The 19,056-nt window shown below is 37.7% G+C and overlaps 1 protein-coding gene across 2 annotated transcripts in view; it reads left to right on the forward strand.

Annotated features, from left to right (window-relative positions):
- The window catches only part of LONP2 (lon peptidase 2, peroxisomal), a 43,690-nt gene that overhangs the window by 12,850 nt on the left and 11,784 nt on the right, over positions 1 to 19,056 (forward strand). For both annotated transcript variants that reach the window (XM_064160326.1, XM_064160327.1), the window contains exons 8-12: positions 1,394 to 1,535; positions 7,246 to 7,396; positions 7,886 to 8,012; positions 9,066 to 9,199; positions 17,263 to 17,405. In XM_064160326.1, coding sequence (XP_064016396.1) covers positions 1,394 to 1,535; positions 7,246 to 7,396; positions 7,886 to 8,012; positions 9,066 to 9,199; positions 17,263 to 17,405 — 697 coding nt within the window. The remainder of the gene's footprint in view (positions 1 to 1,393; positions 1,536 to 7,245; positions 7,397 to 7,885; positions 8,013 to 9,065; positions 9,200 to 17,262; positions 17,406 to 19,056) is intronic.

The following is a 19,056-nucleotide window of genomic DNA, read 5'->3' on the forward strand; positions in this document are numbered from 1 at the left end:
GAGTGCCAAAATAAAAGATATGATGGTTTGGGTGTTCCCCACCCCCCCAGACACTTTGGAAATCACCCAGACTAGACTCAACTGGCTGTGGAAATTGAATGAAGCTTATATTTACAGCTTAGCACAATATTAAAGCAGATATTTACAGTATATACAGTTATAGACAGAAATAGACAAGGTGCAAGGTAATACAGAAACACAACAGCCCTCCCAGAAATCTGAGTCCCCAGGAGGGGCTCCCAACTGCCCTTCCACCTTCTCCCACTCCTGTCTCTACCTTACCCCAGATGTTGCTTTGTGCCCAAGGAATAATTGAGGGTTGGCTGGGGGGTTTAGGAAGCAGGTGGATTAATCAGGTTAATTTAGAGAGAAAAATGCAGCCCACAGCCTGGACAGAAAGTGACTACCTTATCTATGTTTGGATTCTTGCTCTCATACCTCTCAGCAAGCCTATGAGTGAAGTAGACATCACCATTGTTTCCCTTTCACAGCCTGTAATCTAGTTCTTCTCACCACATCATTCTAGCTAGCTTCAAACTAGCACACGGTACTTTTGGTTTAGTCCTTCAAACTGTCATCATGTTTATTTTGGACAGTGGTAGAATAGACCATAAGGCAAGGCAGACCTGTTTTGCCTGTCTGCTTTGTGAGCATCACGAGATGAGTACTACAGCACTTCATGTATCTCTTTCTTCTTGAGTGACCAGCATTTTGTAATCTGGTATTCAGTTCAGTTATGGCACAGGAAAGAAGGGCTGTGATAAATGCAGCAAAGAAGGGGTGTAGATTGTAGTTGCTATATTTGCTATATTACTACAGAAAGACTTTTAAACTCATAACTTTCACTCATAACTTTTTTGTACTGTTATACTCTTCAACAGGCTGTGATTCTAGAGTTGTTTTTTTCTTGTTGAAGTGACATAGTAATTGGAGTTTTTTTTTTTAGTATTAAAGCATGCTGTCTATACAGGGAATATCAACAGTTCATCATATTTGGAATTTGTAGCATCTGTGGTGATTAACAAAATCCAGTAATACCATTATTAAAATGCTAATATTAATGAGGTTTCCAAGTCTGCTTCTGCTTGTTCATACAGTAAGGGATGCTTCCACTCAATCACGTGCAATGCCTGCAAGCCATAAAGTTTGGATATATTTTAGTGTAGACCCAACTAGTAAACCAGAGAAGTGGAATTTTTGCATTCTGATAGAGTTGATTATACTACCTTAATACCTTTCATGTTTTTATGAACTAGTTCTGAAAAGATTTGTAGAAAAGCTAGAGTTATTATAATACTGCATATTCTTAATGTTTTCCTTTGAGTTTTTGGATTTCTACTCCTGTTATACCTGCCTGGTTCCTCTTTCCTCATATGTGCTTTATTTCTCATAGGCGCACGTATGTTGGCAGTATGCCTGGCAGAATAATCAATGGACTGAAGACTGTTGGGGTTAACAATCCAGTATTCCTGTTAGATGAGGTTGATAAACTGGGAAAGAGCTTGCAGGGAGATCCTGCAGCAGCCTTGCTTGAGGTAAGAGATGGTAAATTACAAAAGACTAGACTCAGAAAGGAAGATTCCTTGGACAAAAGATAGCATGTCACTGTCAACTTTTTTGTTCTCATACCCAACTACTTTGTTTTGACACTGTTGGATTTCCCTCAGTTAGTTGTGCACAGTGCAAATGGTGTTACATAGCATATGTAATAATCTCAGTGATCTGTACTTAAAACAGAAGGATGTGTTTTGTGCTGTTTTGTAGATTTAAAGATTGTTCAAGCCTTAAGCATTACTTCAGGGACTTGAGGACACTGATTTTTAATGGTTGAATGCTCTTAGCTGTAAGAAAGCGCTGTAGAACAGCCAGATGGTAGCTGGATTTTTTCAAGCTTTTCCTTTTTTTCTTGGAATAAATTTAATAACTTTTTTGAAGCTTCTGATGGTACAAGCTTATACTGGAGCAAAACATTTTGCCTTGCATGTAATATGGACTAGTTAAAAGTTCTTTTAGCAGCATTTCTTTAATTAGCATTGTCATTAACTTTCTGAATTGAAGTTTCTCATTTAAGTCACAAATTCCCATTCCTTGACTGATTGTGTGATGAGTGTTTGCTTTCCATTAGACTCAGCTATGAAATGTGTTCATTTTTTTTCCTGAAATTCTGGCACTAGCACCAGGATAGAAATTAATCTATTTTTGAAGTATATGGCATAGTTATTTCATCACAAAAAGTTTATAGAGAAGTTAAACTCGACCTGCTAAAGACACATTAAAGTTTAGAAGATACAAGTTAAGGACTTTAGTGAACAAGATACTGTTGGAATATTTTCTAAATCCATCAGCTGTTGAGGTCTTACTAATTAGATTAGTTGTAAAACTTAGTGATTAAGAGGAAAGTGAAATGAGACCTGTGTCATCTTGTCTTCCTGAGTTGGAATAGTCTGTAGCAGAGAGCAGTGATGAGTTGCCCGAATGTTCTCTCTGCCCTTTTTCCCTGGAGTATGATGCATAATGATATCCAAGTACAATTCTTTCTTTCACTGACTTTGCGGGTTCAGCTGTTTTATTTTAGCACTTTATTTAGCTGAGGAGAGGAAGGAGTATCTCCTCAGGTTTAGAGAAGAGACACAGAGCATTGCACTTCCCCACCATCTTTGTGCAGAAGGCTGTGCACATTATCCTGTGCTAGCACTGGTGATGGGGAAAGGTAATGACACAGCCAGGCTGGGCTGGGCTGAAAGACTTGAGGCTCTTCAGAGCAGGTGATCACCACTACACTTCATGGGTTAGTTTAGTAAAAGATATTTATCCAGATTTATTTTTAGATATGCTGGCTCACTGTCATTGAAATGATTTAGGGCATAATCCTTAGAAACACCTCAGTTGTCAGACTTAAGGTGTAGTAACTTCTACAGCTGAATGCTTGTAGATGGAGTTGAAAGTGATTCTGGCAATATTGCTTACAGAATCCTTCTAATGACTATTTTTGACTGACAGAGCTTAATACAGCGATTTGAATTTGAGAAATGCTGCTTAAATTAAGGTGTCATGAGCTCATCTGTATGCTATATGACTTTCTGCAAATGAAATGTCAATTGACATTCTACAAATGTTGTTATTTTATTCCGGCTAGATAGTGTAAAATTACTGTTTTGACAAGGCTAACTAGTTCTTTGAAAATCCGTGCATGAGCAGGCTGTGGTTTGAGAGCTGTGTTTTGATCTTTGCATGTTAATATGAGTAATAATTTATATGTGCTAGAGAATTGAAAATGTTAAGCACATTTTAAAAATGACAGTTGTGATCCTTCACCTATGTATCTCTTAAGTGCGTAGTACATGTTTCTAGAGTACATGACAAGCCTCTTAAGAAAAAAGAAAAGCGGGAAGTGTAACAAATACTCAAATGCACATTCTTTGAATTTTTCACATGTAGGATTTTACTTACTCTATGCTGTTAATGGCTCTGAGATTTGTTTCCTGAATTGGCTGATACTTCTTCTGTTATTTCTTCATTAGACACTGAACTAAGCTGGCCTAAATCTAGTTAATGAATGGAGAAAAAAAAAAACAGAAAATCAGATGTGTTAGCAGACAGAAATTTGTAGGTATTTTGTTGGCTAAGCAGTTAACATTTTGCAATGAAGTAATCATTTCACATTTTTTTCGAATTTCAGTTAGTTTTTGGAAAGTGTTCCATAATTAATCCAGATCTGTACATGAATTTTGTTCAGCCTTTGCTGTTTCTTAATTTTTCATTCCTGGTCTGCAGTAGGGAATTAGCATTTCTGTTGTTTGTCTATCATGTCAAGTGTGTGAAGGCAAATTAAATGAATTTATTTTTTAATTATTTGTGTTTGAATTTTTGATGCTTAGCTGCTGCTTAGGGATGCTTCTGTTTTCTGTATTTTAAAACCCATATTCTCAGTGATACTCAACTCAGCTCCTGCATTGGATTGTTCCAGCGGAGGCTGTCAGGTTAGCTTCCAGCTGACTGCTTGGGCTGCAGTCTTTCTGTTAGTCACTGCTAATTGACCATTAGTTGTATCTGGAGAAGTAATCGCTCTATTAACCATGTCTGGACTGCTCCCAGGTGAGATCGATAAATTCCTCTTTTGCTGTCTAAACATCCTCAAGCATGTGCTTTTCCTCTTCTGATGGAGAGATGCCTGGACGCAGCAGCCTGGTTTTTATCTGCTTTTTGTGGCTTACATTATTGCAAAGTCCATCTGGGATTAGGGAAGGAGGCTATCATGTAGGAGGACAAACAAGTGATCACCTAACCATCACATTTACTTTTCTGCTCCTTGTTTTTAAGTGCCATCATTAAGCATAAAAAGCACAACTTTTTTTTCTTAATGTGTAGGCCCTTAAATTTCTACTGACTGTCTACAGTGGGATACATTCAAGAAGATAAATGGCCATACCCTGTAAAATTTGAGGCAAAGCTTGAATGTTTTTTAAGCAGTGGGTATGTGTTTAGTTCTAGTGCTTCTGCAGAGTTGTTGCTTAAGCAGAACAGAAAGTCTTCCTATTTTCGGTTACTGTTCATCAACAAGGGAATGTTTTAGTCTAAATTTAGATGACCTCTGTTTAAAACAGAAGAACACAGAAATGGATCCAAGTGCCTGACAGTCAGTATTTGTATGCAGAGAAATTAGATCAGGAGCATAACCAGGCAACTAAATGTTCATGGAAATTTTCTGGATTTTGTGGTAATAAAAAGCTGGAAGAGAAAACGCTTTGTATACATGTGAGCTGTGGGCTGTAAGTTAACCAAGATGTTTTGTTCACTGAATGCTCCTTTTGTACTTAATATTTTTGTATAAGTTGGATATATTTGAAAACTTTTTGAACTTCAACACAGATATGTAGCGAAAAAGCAGTTCTTCTTGCTTTGGAAAATCTATTTTCAGAGAATTACTAGTCCAGAGAAACTCTAGCCCTTGTAGAGAATCTCAAATAATTCAACTTCTTAGATATAGTTTAAGTTGGTTTTGATTACAGTTCCCTTTACATTAATTGGATTGCATTGTTTACACATGAGTACAGTACCAGTATTATGTGTAGCTTTGTTAGTGGTATTGGAGTCACCAGCTTATCACTGTATTAGGGTTTATAAAGATACCTACTTGCAGAATAGGAGGAGTGAAAGACATGCATGTAGATAGACTTTTATGAAAAACTAGCTTGATCTGTCACGATACATTGGTTTTTAGCATGTGTGGAAGTGTTTGCCAGTGCTTCAGATAATAGGCCGGAGTTTTCCGATACACTGTTATCCTTATAGGAAAAATAAACGTAAGCTGACTTAACATTTGCTGTTTAAATCAGTTCTGAAAACCTGCAGCTATAGACTTTGAATGAGAGACCAATATTTGGCATAGATCTACTTTCTTTGGAGTCAGTCTGTAGATGCTGTGTCTGAATACACTGCCTGTTGTTGTGTCTCCATGCATTTTAGGGCTAGATTGTAGCACCAGTTGACATCTTACATAATGATGATGAAATGATTGTGTACTTGGCTAGTCAGGATACTTCAAGGCCTTTGCCTTCATCAGTAAAGAATGGTGTAAGTGATTGCTGCTGCTTGCTGAAGAGGGTAAGAAAAGAAGCTTTTAAATAGCTTATGGCCAGTGAACAATAGCATTCACTGCATTCTGACCTCAGTTTTAGAATTTAGGCATGTGCTTCAGTATATTTTAAGGTTTCACTATTAAGGACAATGTATAGCATGTGTTGTATTACAGTCGTGATACAGTTCCAAATCAGTCTTAAATCTATGTAGCACTTCAAAATAAAATCAAGACATATGTTTTTAAAAGTGTCTTACTATATTTCTAGCATTCTGTAAAAAGTATTCTGCTGTTTTGTTGTGATCATAAACCATATCTGTTCTAAGTCTTTTCAAAGACTGAATACAATTCAAGAGTAATGAAAATTTAGAATTGTTTCTTTCATAATCACTTAATAACAAAACAAATTCAGTTTTTTAGAATTACCAGCACTGGTTTTGGCTGTAGTTCAAGTTGCCAAGACAAGGAGTGCATTCATTTGCATATAGGCAGATAAATTACTTTGACAGTGGTGTGCTGTTTCTCAGGAGATGCATGGGCCCCATTATTTGTTACATGAGAATTATTCATGTCGGTGTAGCATTGAAAATTCATCCTGTGCAAAGGAAAAGTGTCACTCCTTTAAGGGGGACTGAAATGAAGCTGGTTCATGGGTGGTGATATAGAAGCCAAGTGTAGATTAGTGCATACAGTGAACTTGCAGTCCTGCTAAAAGACTATAACCTAGCACCTTAGTGAGCTTGTGATCGACGTATCTAGAATCTTTATCACCTAATGTAAAAAAAACAGCTTGAGTAATAGCTTGAAGGTATTCAAGTGTTGCATTGGCACATAGTGGTAGTACTAAAAGCAATAAAACAATGCTTCTTTCAGCCATAGTTCTACTTACGTGGTGAATTGTTGAGGTTGGTCAAATTGTGTGTTATCATTCTTCTGTGCTTGTTTAATTTTCTTTCTTTTTAATCGCAGAATTTGGGGGAAAAAAGACCCAAACAAACCAAAATACAGTGCAAAGATGGTGTTCAGAAAGCCAGGGCTCACCTAGAATGAAGACTTGTGTGGGATGTCATGGGCAAGAAGAGGGTTTTCTTTATCTGCAGTATTAGTAAAAGGATAGACAAAGGCGAATGAGTGGGGTAGGTGACTTATTCACAGCAGATATGGCTAAGATAATCAGCGTTCTTCACTTTGGTCTTCACAGTGAGATTGCTCAGGTTGGTGTGCATAAAGAAAGAACAGTTACCAGCAGTAGATAAGGATTGGGGTCAGGGATCACTTGAGATATTTCTACTTGTACAGCTGCATGGGACTGCATGGGCTGCTTTTCCAAGAGTGCTGAGAGTCCTTGAGGCTGCTCTATACCATCTGTGAAGGCTCATGGAGATAGGTTACAGGAGGTACTGTATGACTGGAGAAATGCTGCAGCCGTCTTTATGAAAGGGTAAAAAGAGCTAATGGGGAAACAACTTTTTCTTAGGTGTAGTGTGTAATATTGTTATAGAGTAACCAAAGTGAGGCCGAGTACCGAGGCTCAGATTTTAGTAGTATTCATAACATTTTATGAATGTAAAGTCCAAACTGACAGATCCTAATAGAATATAATAAAAATGTGCATAATTTATTCTAATTGAATAACTGCATCAATTTTTGTGTTCGCTCTTGTTAAGGTCTTGGATCCAGAACAAAATCACAGTTTCACCGATCACTACTTAAATGTAGCTTTTGATCTGTCCCAAGTCCTTTTTATAGCTACGGCCAACACTACAGCTACTATCCCACCTGCTCTGCTGGACAGAATGGAAATTATTCAAGTTCCAGGTAATGATGCAGTGTTTCCATTAAAGCAGCTATTGCAAATCTTTAAACAATTTTGGGGTGTTTCTCTTAAAATGAAAACAGTTCCTTAAGGTAAGCCTGCCAGGAATCAGACTGAGTGGCTGGAATTGTTCAAGGAGTCTGTTGGGATGCCTGTATTAGGGCCTGTGTCATGAGAATGAAATTCAGCATTGCGCTAAGGAAAATTTATTTTCGAGTGCATGGAGATATGTTGGTACATCCTGTAACAATATTTTCACTAATGAAAGTTTGTGTTCTAACTGGTTGTTGGCTGATGCATCTCTCCTAGAGTCTAGTGAAGAAAGGGATCTTTGAAACAGTAAAATTCTATTCTTGTTGCATGAAGTTCTGAATGAATAATAGTGGGGAGGGTAAGTGTTGAGTCAGGTACAATTATAAATGGTAAGAAATGTTACTGTATTATAGTGTATAAGTAGAAAGATTAGTAAGCATGTGCTTTTTCTTTTTAAGGATACACACAGGAAGAAAAGATTGAAATTGCACATAGACACCTCATTCCTAAACAACTTGAACAGCATGGCCTGACTCCACAGCAAATACAGATTCCACAGGTAACCACTTTGGACATAATTACCAGGTAAATCCATTATTCATTGCTTTAAGTTTAAATAACCTTTTTTTTTCTAGTAACAGAGAATATTTCTTAAGATTTATTGTTCTTAACAGTTTCAGTTGTACTGTTAGTAAGTTAGGGAGTTGCTCATTCCTGAGTTCAGCTGTCTATAAACCAAATAATCCTTCGTTCGCCGGAAGACTCATTGCTCTGACTCTTGAGTGTGGCTTACAAGCAGTTGTGTCAACACAACTGGCAAGGCACTATGAGTAAACAGAAACACATGAAGCTAATTTTGCTGTGGTGTGCAGCAGGTTACACCATGGTCTTGGTAGCAGACAGCTTTTATTTTAAACAATGAAGTTTTATTTCTGTCATTTCCATAGGAAGAAAATGGAAATTACCATGTGATTCGATGGCCACAGTTGTCTTAAAAAATTAATTGAGTTAAAAGCATTAAAATGGGGGGTGGGGGTAGGGTGTGTGGAGGGGTGGGTTTGGTAGCTTGTGTTAATTAGAAGTATTTTTTTTAATTGGACATGAGGGCAAACATGTTGACCACATCCTTCGGCTTGAAACTAGATAATTTCCAGTGGGAAAATTGGGGGTTTATTCAATGAATTGAAATATTCTAAGACCATAGACAACATTCTGGCATTTAGTGAGTGTTACTGCCTGGTGTCTGTTTTTAATTCATAGACTAAAAGAAAATACTCTTACAGTCAGTTCCTCAACTTCAAATGAACTATATTGAGTTTAAAAAAATAGCTTTTCCTTTAATTTTTATCTGAGAAGAGCTCAATGGTATTGAAACATTGTTTAGCATTTCACTGAGGTTTAACAGTGGGTGTTAGACCGCTCCTCTTCCCACTCAGTTGTGTCTTCCTTTACAGTCTTAGCAGCAAACCACAGCTATTTTGTGACATTTGTCTGCAGTTGATTTGAGTAGCCCAAGGCCTCGCTACCTTTCACATCTCATTCTCTTCGGCTATATTTTTAAAAAGAATGTGTGTTTATATCGAAAGAAAATTCTCCTATGAAGAATTTCCCCCAGTAAAACGATTGTCTCTGTGCTAGATACACTAGAGAGGCAGGAGTGCGCTCTCTGGATCGGAAGCTGGGAGCTATTTGCAGAGCAGTGGCAGTGAAAGTGGCAGAAGGACAGCACAAAGAAACAAAGCCAGATCGTGCTGAAGCGGGTGATGGAGAAGGTGTGTATATTTTGCCTGTTGTATTAAAAAGGAACATAGTCACTAGGAAGCTGACTTACCAGCCTTCCCTCCTTTTTTATACTTCTTTTGAGAGCTCTGGTTTTGTAAGTTTTGCAGGTAGGGTGACATTCCTACTGCGTATGTTTCAAGTAGTGCATGAATTAGAATAATTTCAACCGGGCATGTCAGTAAATGAGAAATAAAATGGATCTAGTTTATATCTTATATGCGGTTATTATTTGTGTATGGTTTTTATGGTTTTTTAGGTTTTTCTACATAAATATTTCACTTTTTTATTTCTTTAGTAAAATGCTAAGCAAGTCTTTGCTTATTGTATTTAAAGAGGTTCTTCATCTGTGCTGTGTGTGCTCTACCACCTCAGAATCAATCTGGTTATTTTGTCGTACTCTAAAATAAATGTCTGCTTGAAGAACTTTGAAGTTCGAAAGGTTTAGGGGTGGTTTTTCAGTGTCCTGTAAGACTGCTTATTATTCTAAGACTCTTGGAGCTTTGGTAACTCGTCAACTCCAGGAAGTCTGTTCTTATTCTCATGTGTACAGGCTAGTGATTTATCATTCCTATTCATCCAGCAGACAAAACATAAAATTCTGAAACAGCAAAAAATACTTGGATAATTGCTTCACCAGTAAAAATACCCTTCTTTCTAGCTGTGAAATAGGAGAAGGAAGAAGTCAGGCCGATAATCCAGTTCATGTGCAACATGAAACTGGTCACTGCTCCCTTTCTCATTCCCAAATTAGTGTACTCTTTTATAAAAATGATCATCCATGCTGTGTTTGATTAAGCATACAATGCAGACCATAGACGGTTGTGCTTCTATCCAGCCAGCTGCTGATGGAAGATCTGACTGTATTCAGCAGTTGAAGTTGAATGCAGCACCAGATGTCTGCAAGAGCCCTCTGTTCAAGGTGGATGGGAAATGTGAAAGGACAGAATCTGAACCTGAAGTGGATAGTTCTTAGTCTTAATAAGATTTAGCGAGCAAGGTGTCAGAGGTTTAGTTTGTTTTTTAAAGACTGCAGTGAGTCCAGCTGACACTCCCAGACTGCCAGTCTGTCAGACAAAACTGTGTGCCAGAGGACACTGGGAAACGAAAATTGCAGAATGGCTGCTTACTTTTGCTCCAGAATATTCACAAACTTAAAATACTAAACAGACTCCTGTTGGTTTGATGCTATGAAAAATTCCACAACTAGACCAATGTGGAAAAAAAAGTTTTAACATCTGTACAGCTGGAATAGTTCTGGACTGGCTTAGAGGAGGACAAATAAGGAGGCTCTGTTCCTTCCAAAAGAAGGCAGTTTGTTAGCCTGATGGATGTCCCCTGCCCTTTCGGAGAGCAAATCCTGGGGGAGGAAATATAACTGATGTTTGTACAAACAGGGGTATTAATTAAAAGAGTATATGAAGAAGAATTTTACTCATAGCAAGACTTCTGTTACTTGTGTCTGGAAATGTGTTTATTTGTGGTCTTTCTGTTTTATCTGGCTTTTTTCCCTTAACTCATTATTTCTTTTCTGAAAATTAAATTTTTTACCTTGTCGAGTTTTCCAAGGTGATCTTAATGTCTGCAGAAACTGCTATCAGGAGATTTCATTTGGTCTACAAATCAGTGTTGGCTTAAATGAATTTTGTTCAGTTTACTCTAGATGTTTGGCTTAAAGTGAACTCTCAAAGTGCATGTGTGAATGACTGTGCAGTTTAAATGGTCCCATCTACCTTAAAAGTAAGGGTTTTGAGATATTCACTAATGCTTTTCATTTATGTTATGTGGACCTCGTCTGCCTTCTCTTCTCTGTGCTGGACCTTCTGAAGTCAAACACTGAGTTTGTTGATATTTTCTGTTGTGATACCTGAACTTGCCCTGGAACCAAGATGCCAAGCCCAAGCGTTGTGATGGCCAGGCCTGCTGGCATGAAGCAATACCAGGTGTCTTTGTTGCTCTCACTTTGATTGTAATTTTAGTAAGCTTTTTTAAAGTATTGTTTTGCATTGAATGGTAGCTCTGTCTGAACTGTGCTTAGAAAGCTGAATGTCATTGCTGAATAAAATAAATGAAAACTGATAAAATAATGAAAAGCAGGTTCAGAGCACGGCTCCTAATCTTTTGAGAAGAAACATTTTACTGTTAAAGCAAGAATATTGTGTTAGACATCTCAATCCAGTGAGAGAGGTGTTTAAAATGTTAAGATTAGCACTGGTCTTGGAACTTCGATATTTACAGTGTTAAAATTATACACTGGCAAAATTGGTACTGGACTTGAGACTAACCAAAGCTAAGTGAAAACAGCACAGTGCTAGCATTTTTGGTTGACCCAAAATTTGGAGTAAGCCTAGAAGAAATGGGCTGTGAAGGGTTGCCTTTGTACTTCTGGAATTGAAACTGTCTATAAAAAAATGTGCATTAATAAAAGAGAGTCCAAGGAACAGGTGGTTCTATAGTTACAGTTTGATATTGCAAGGACATGTAGAATGCTGCAGTTTGCAAGATCTCTTTATACCCTGCTGTATTTTTAGCAGAATACAGCACTTGTTGGGAGCGTATAAAAGCAGGACACTTCTTTAAAATATTTTTGTATAGTTTTCATTCAGTCTTTTGGATGCAACCAAGTATTTAAAACAAAACTCAGAAAGCTCTCAAATAGTTCCAAATTTATGCAAATAATGGGATTTGTAGCCTAAATTTATTTCTCTGGGATTTTATGTTCAGTAGATATTCATGGATAGGGATGACTTAGTTTTGATTTCATGTAAATGGATCACTGTGGAAGAAGAGCTAATCAAGTCATTGTCTCCTAATAGTCTCATACAGTTATTTATAGCTTTTTTTTTCTTCCCTCTGTTGATGTAAAAAGACATCTAATTAATTTTTACTTGACATATTTGATAGTTACTGCTGGGGGACTGAGTTTTTACAGTCAGTGCATTCATATATCATGAAAGTGACCACGAGAGAGCAAGCTATGAGCTTGCCTTGTAGATTCAAACTTGTTAAAGCATAATTTACATATGATTCTGTAAAGGTTTAAAGCAAAACTAATGGGTTAACCTGCCTACTCCCCCAACACAGAATTGAGGGAAAAGCAACACACAAAACCTCATAATTATCTTAGCCTACCTGCAGAAAAAGATAACACGTAACATCACAATTACTTTAGGTTAGCCTCCGTGCAGAAGAGCACAGTAAAATGCTGGAAAGAAAAATTTTTAAAACTGCATGAGACTGAAAGCAAACAAAAAAAGCCCTAGTGTGCTACCTGACCCCCACCCATCTCACTGCTGTGCCTGCAGAAAAGAGCTCACACCCAGAAACAGCAACCAGAACAGGAAGGCTCTGATGTTACAATCTGAACTTCAGGCCACCTAATACTTTGCTCCAGCCAGCACTTTGATTTTGAAGCTAGCACGAGGTCGGCTGGTACAAATAGCAGCAGACTAAAACTCAATCTGTGACAGATTCATAGCATAGCATAGCAGAATAGCTAAGATTATGTCTATTGTGTGTTTATTCACCTGAGTGCTTTCTGGCTTGTGGGTTTGTAATAAAATTGAGAGATAATTCAGTGGTAAACCCACAAAATTTTCATCATTACATTGATTAAAGCATATTATTAACTCAAAGTAGAGCATCTGTTTACAAGGCTTTGTGAACATGGGGGTTTTGACACTTTGATGGGAAGCTCTAAAGATGGTAGATAGCTGCCATGGAAGAACTGAAGCTAAACTGTTAAGATGCATTTAGCACTTTCCAGAAATGCATGACTGAAATACACTTGCAGCTTTGTATTGACTTCGACTTCTGAGCTCTGTGATGAAGTTGGCAAATGGAGGAGTGTTAGTTTGTGTCAGTCATGGAATTTTTACAGTGAACTTCAGCAAAAGCAAGAACAGAAAAAATTGCAGACCTCTCCAGGGAGTCATTCTTAGGCACAGTAACACTATCTGGTATTTTACTGAAACACACTTGTCTACTCTTCAACACTAGAAGAAATTTTATGAGTCACAAAAATATGTAAAACTCTCCTGCCTATTTTAGTGCAGCTGCCTTGAGAGTGCAATGCAGCAGCTCTGCATTAAGGCCATGTATCTTGATACAGTGGTTGAAATCCATAATAAAAAAAATAATTCAGACTTTGAAAGGGGGTTTGGGACAGGTAATATTCAATAACTGACAGTGAATTTTATCTGTGTTGAAACCCAGTCTTTGAAAATACTTAAATATTTTCATAACCCATCAAATACAATACAGTTTCTTCTGCTCCTTGTGGTTGAAACAACACTTGGTTTTGAGTATGAATGCGAATTTGGCTGAAGTGGTCAATATGTAACCTTTCTCTCCCTTCTTCATCTGGAGTGTAATGTAGTTTATTCGCAAAGTGTATGACTGTGTGGGACTTCGCTTATTTTCTACAGTTGGGCTAACATGAATGTTCTTGCAAAAACTGACCTACCTTTTCTGTGATCCACCCAAAACTTAACACTTCAAGCAGCACAGATCTCCCATGGCACTGGGAAATGAGTTTATGAAATCTGATCAGCATAAATCCCACAGTGGTGTGATTGCAGGCACTCAAGCTTGAGCTCAGCTGTGCTGGTATTAGTATACTTATCTTTCTGTGTGAGTCTTTCTAAAAATTGCTTGGAATGTCTTTTCTGTTTGAGGGCCAAGAGACGTAACTGTTAAGAAAAAGTTAGGTTTATATACAGAGTATTTTTTACCATGATAATTTAAGTATTCCTGCATGAAAATTTGAAGTGCTTCAAGTACACGTTGTTATTCTAGATCAGAATTGTTGGAATGTAATTAATTTGTGAAAGGATAAATTCTCTGATCCTGTGGGGGAAAATGCAGATAGCGTTAGATTTAACTGTGCAAGTGAATGTTAGTAGGATTGAGGTCCCCAGAAGGAGCTCTTTCCCAGAAATTTTTTTGAAATAGTACTTCCCAAGAATGTGGTGCATAAGATTTAAGTTGGACAATGGAAGGTTGCTTTTAAGATGTTGTTTCACATTATCCCTGGCGTTGAATGTGGACTTGTCAACAAGGCCAATCCCACTCTTTCTTATCTAAATGTAGTTTTGTGAGGTATGTTAGTTATTAGTTAGCGTGGAGAGGCTGAAAGAGTTCTGGGTCTGTCTGTGGTGTCCTGAAACATCTGCTAGTAAATAGCTGAGAAAGAAGAACATCCTGTTTTGCCTTTAATTGCCCACAAACTTGAAACTTTCTTTCACGGTGATGTTCTTTCTTACACCTCTTTGTAGCAGTTTAGCAAACCAGAATATATGATGTTAAAATATGTTCAAATATTTTAGTTTTCTTTTATATTCTTTTATCTTGGCCAATAAGTATGGACAGAAAGCTTTGGGTTTCAGACTTATGTATTGCTAGTGCTTTATTTGAATGTGTTTTACGAAAAGCTGTTAAATTGCTACACGACAAGCAAGCTGTAGGCTCTTCTATTCACTTATTTCCTTTATAACTATAAGAAAGTAGCAGTCTTAAATCTTCATTTTTATGCCATGGAATTCCTTCTATTTATAGTTGTTTATTGTTTGTATGTTTGTAAGTAGTTATATTTTGGAACAGCATGAGAGCCATCTGACTAAGGTAGTGTTTAGAGTAAAGGAGTGGGATTTGTGTGTGGAGCAATGAGTTGTACAATGGAAAGATTACTGGCTGTCAAATGATGGCAATTAGTTTTGAGTTCTGAATGAAAACTGAGTTGGAATTATTATGGTGATGGTGATGTAGAGTGTTTTCCTTGACACTGTGCAAATGCATCAGTGAGAATTGCACTGCAGTGAAATTAACTGCAAAAGGGCCTTTATATATCAGGATTAATCAAAGGAGAGTTCATATCTTGTGAAAAGAGACTCTCCATTCTGAGAGTTACTTTTGCAGCACAGAATACCTCTTAATGTTATATTTAAGTAGATTCAATTAGTGATTTGTGTTTGTCTCCAGTTATTGAAATTCATGGATCTTGAATTATTGTGCATGCAGTAAAATGCAAATGAAGATAGCTTCTTCATTGGCAGTAGAAAAGAATTCAGAGAAAGGAGGCAGCAGTGAGTATTTCCTGAAATCTGGTGCAGAAGACTTGAAGCTCAGTATATGTTCCTGTGTAACACAGACTATCACTTCAAATGCATTTTAGGCTTGTATTTTTGGAGTGAGAAGAAATATCTTCACTATATGTGTGTACAATGCATTTCGTAATGGCAGCCTTAGGTCAGGGAAGCTTTGCCATAAAGCTGCCACAGAACTGTAGAAACATCTGGATCATTCAGGTATTTTCCATTTCTCTGATATGTTTCACTAAAATATTGCTTAGGGCTCTTGACAGAATGGTAATAAGTCATGCATCTGGATCAAGTTCTCTGGGGAAATGACTCCCTGTTTATATTGTCCTTCTGCACACTGTATATTGTCCCAGCTTATATTGTCCTTAAACAGCATAGGCCTAGTACAAATGATGTGTAATTTCCTCACTTACTCATGCAAACAACAGACTGCGTAGTCTGGTTTACAACTGTTGTGAGTCCGTGATATTTATATGGTCCCCATTACAGTTCACGTTTGTATAGCTAATACCTTTGTACAGAAAAGAGAACTTTTAAGGGCATTCTGCAAAGGAACCAGTTATATAGGTAAGAAATACAGCCATACTATAAATGGAGGAAGGAAAGAGCACCTTTTTGAGTCCATAACTATTGCTTTAAATATGTGGTCCCTTCCTGATGATGCTTGAATATATCACATTTGAAAGTGTTGGGCTAATTGGGGTTTCTAGCCCTTCCTGAAGAGTGCATCACACCTGTGGGCATTTCTGAAAGTGCCTAGTAATTTGATCTTTGAGGAATTCTTTGCTGCTAGTGGTCTTGGTCAAGATACAGTAGAAATACCACCTCCAGCAAAGAAGAGAGCAAAGCCCCATGTAAGTGTATTTCAAGACAAAAACCATAGACGGACTCGTACTGAAGTTGAGGTTTTTCCACAGAGCAAGGACTGTATGTGCTGTTGAACAACCAAGGGATGTCAATTTTGTGAGTTAAGCGTTTAGTGCAAGGTGTCCCTGCCCTTGGCAAGGAGTTGGACCAGTCCATCTTTAGAGGGCCCTTCCAACCCAAACCTTCCAATGATTCTTTGATTAAGAGACAAAAGTCAAGAAAAGTGTGTAATGTCAGATGTGTGTGCTGCAATAGGCTGCCACAAAGGTGGACTGTTGCAGTGTTGGAGCAGTGGTGCCATCTGACAGCCTGGAAGGAGGCGACACACCAAGGCTGAATGAGTTAGGCTTCCAGGGTAGCTGGTTTCTGTGTGATCTACATGTAACATCTCCTGCGTCTAGTCAGCTGGTGTTCAGAGTATGTGTGTGAGGACTGGGGTGTGAAGAAAGGAAGGCAGAATTACAGAGCAGGAAGTTATGCTGTCCTCTGGATACTGTGAACTGAGGTGTAATTGTGTGTAATGCAGGCTAGCTGTAGGTAGTGCAGCCATGTGCCAAAGCAGTGTATTTAAGTGTGGCCAACAAGCACCTCTTTCATTTGGCAGAGCTTAACTCTTAGTCGGAAGTTAAGCATTTAAAATCTTTACAGAAAGAGACTGTGGAGAGCACAGTTGTAAATACATGCAAAAAAGAACAGCAGTTGCTGCAGTTTGTGTTTACACATTCAGCTCCGTGTCGCTACGTTAGACATGATCATCTCCTACAAATACTGCATTTGTGTTCAAGCATGATGAAAAGTGCAAAGTCCTAAAGGAACTTAACATACTTTGCTATTTGACCTAGTTTAAAATGCATATAAGACAAGTTGTGTCTCTGTCAGTGCTCTAGGTTAATACTATCCTCAATAGTGAGAACATGTTTAGTCTTAATAACTGAATTTGCTGCTATGTTTTCTTTAATTTTACAAGATTTTGGTACATTTTCGTGAGCTTTCTGAGCTTTTCTCCGAGTATTTTTTCTTCTGTCATTTTTTAAAAATTCCTGTGTCAAGAAAGACTGCTAAAACTCCTAAATCAGATTTTCTTCTCATAGATTGTAAAGAGCATGTCACAGAAGATGCAAAACCAGAATCCATCAGTGATGCAGCTGACTTAGCTCTGCCACCTGAGATGCCAATTTTAATTGATTTCCATGCCTTGAAAGATATCTTGGGGCCACCCATGTATGAAACAGAGGTAAGATACCCATTGCCTTCCTTTCATCTGCTGTTTCTCTCTGATTTGCCTACTTGTCTATTTTATTGCTATTGACTGAGTTTATGCAATATTAGTGTTTTTTTAAAAGTGTATTAGTAACGGAACAGAACTATGTTTCTTTGTGTTCCACCAGGTGTTTTTTCACCTAAAGATGTTATTGATTACCTTTGGTTTCATTCAGGATGTATAAATAACATAATGACATGACTTTCTGTTAGCAAAGATGCCTGCAGCAGCACTTAGGAATGTGGTGGAGTTGTCTTTTGGTTTATAACAAATTCATCTTTGGGGGATGTTTGGTGGTCTTGTGAAAGAATCACATGTCTGAGGCAGCCGTGTTAAGGACTGTGCCACGTACCTCCTTAAAGCCAGTCAGCATTTCTGAGTATTAAGACCACTTCAGTTTACACCAGAAGTTCTCAGACATTCTTTAGATTAATGTGACTCTTAACAATGATTTATGATCAGTCAGGCACCTCCAGCTTTGTAGTAGCAACTCTGTTCTTTGGTAGCTATATTGCAGAATTTTTAGTTTCTGCCATCTGTATTTGCTACATCCTATGCACAGGCCATCCACCAAAGAGTTTCTTAGTTTGGGATTCTCTTTTCACCGCTCACGTTGCCATTATTCTCTGCTTAACTTCAAGTCAGTGAGCTGATCAAGTGTAAGTAGTACGTGTAACACTATGACAGGAAACCAGCTGCTGAGGGAGTGCTCAGTTTTTCTGTCTTTATCCTGGAGAAGAGATCAGTAAACCAGGCAGTTATGGAGAAAATGGAAATGAAGGAAAAACTTCCAGAAGAGATAATGTGAAAACTTTGAGAAACTTTCCTGTGATAATTCTTCTCTCCTAGATGAGATAACCAAACTCCAGAGATTATTAATGATGAGACAGAAATGAGGAAACAAGCACTATTGATCATGATGGTAGCAGTGGAAGCTGGGAGGCATGGGAGGCAAGGAAGATCCAGGTGATCAGTAGACCTTATAAACTCATCTGTTGGATGAGTTTCTTCACATTGGTCATTTTGGTCAAATTTATTTAGTTTTACTTTCAGAAATTAGAAGGGATTACTCTTTAGGCAAATTAATTTTATTGTAAACAGCCTACATTCTTTCTTTTCTTCCCTCAGAAGCTGCTATAGCCAGTAAAAGAAATACACAGGACAGTGCAAGGGTCATTTCAATTATGAAGGTAGTGTAGATATGCTCTAGCTAGATTTAGAATGACTGCAGGCATCAGACCATTTGTCATATGCCTGTGGAAATTTTTACTTGTCTGTCTTTTTCACACTACCTGACTTTTAGAAGTAATTACTGGGAACAGCACATGGTTTTTTTTCCGAGGAATAACAATCTATCTGAATTTCCCTTTTGAAGTATGTTATATACTTCAGAAGTCTGGTCTTTGGAGCTGAAGCTCTGCAGGATCATCTGGCTTTTTAGTGTTTGAATTGCAGATGCACATAAAGCCATTGCAGTAAACTGAACTAAATACTCAAGCCAGTATGCTGATTTTTACAAATGGTGTTTATTAGTTTCATAATGATGTAAAAAAAAAAAATTGAATTTTGTAAATTGGGACAGAAGTTCTGGTCACAACTGTGCTTGCAGTTCTTAACAGTTCCC

Source organism: Pogoniulus pusillus, chromosome 20 (assembly GCF_015220805.1).
Source record: "Pogoniulus pusillus isolate bPogPus1 chromosome 20, bPogPus1.pri, whole genome shotgun sequence".
Taxonomy (NCBI): domain Eukaryota; kingdom Metazoa; phylum Chordata; class Aves; order Piciformes; family Lybiidae; genus Pogoniulus; species Pogoniulus pusillus.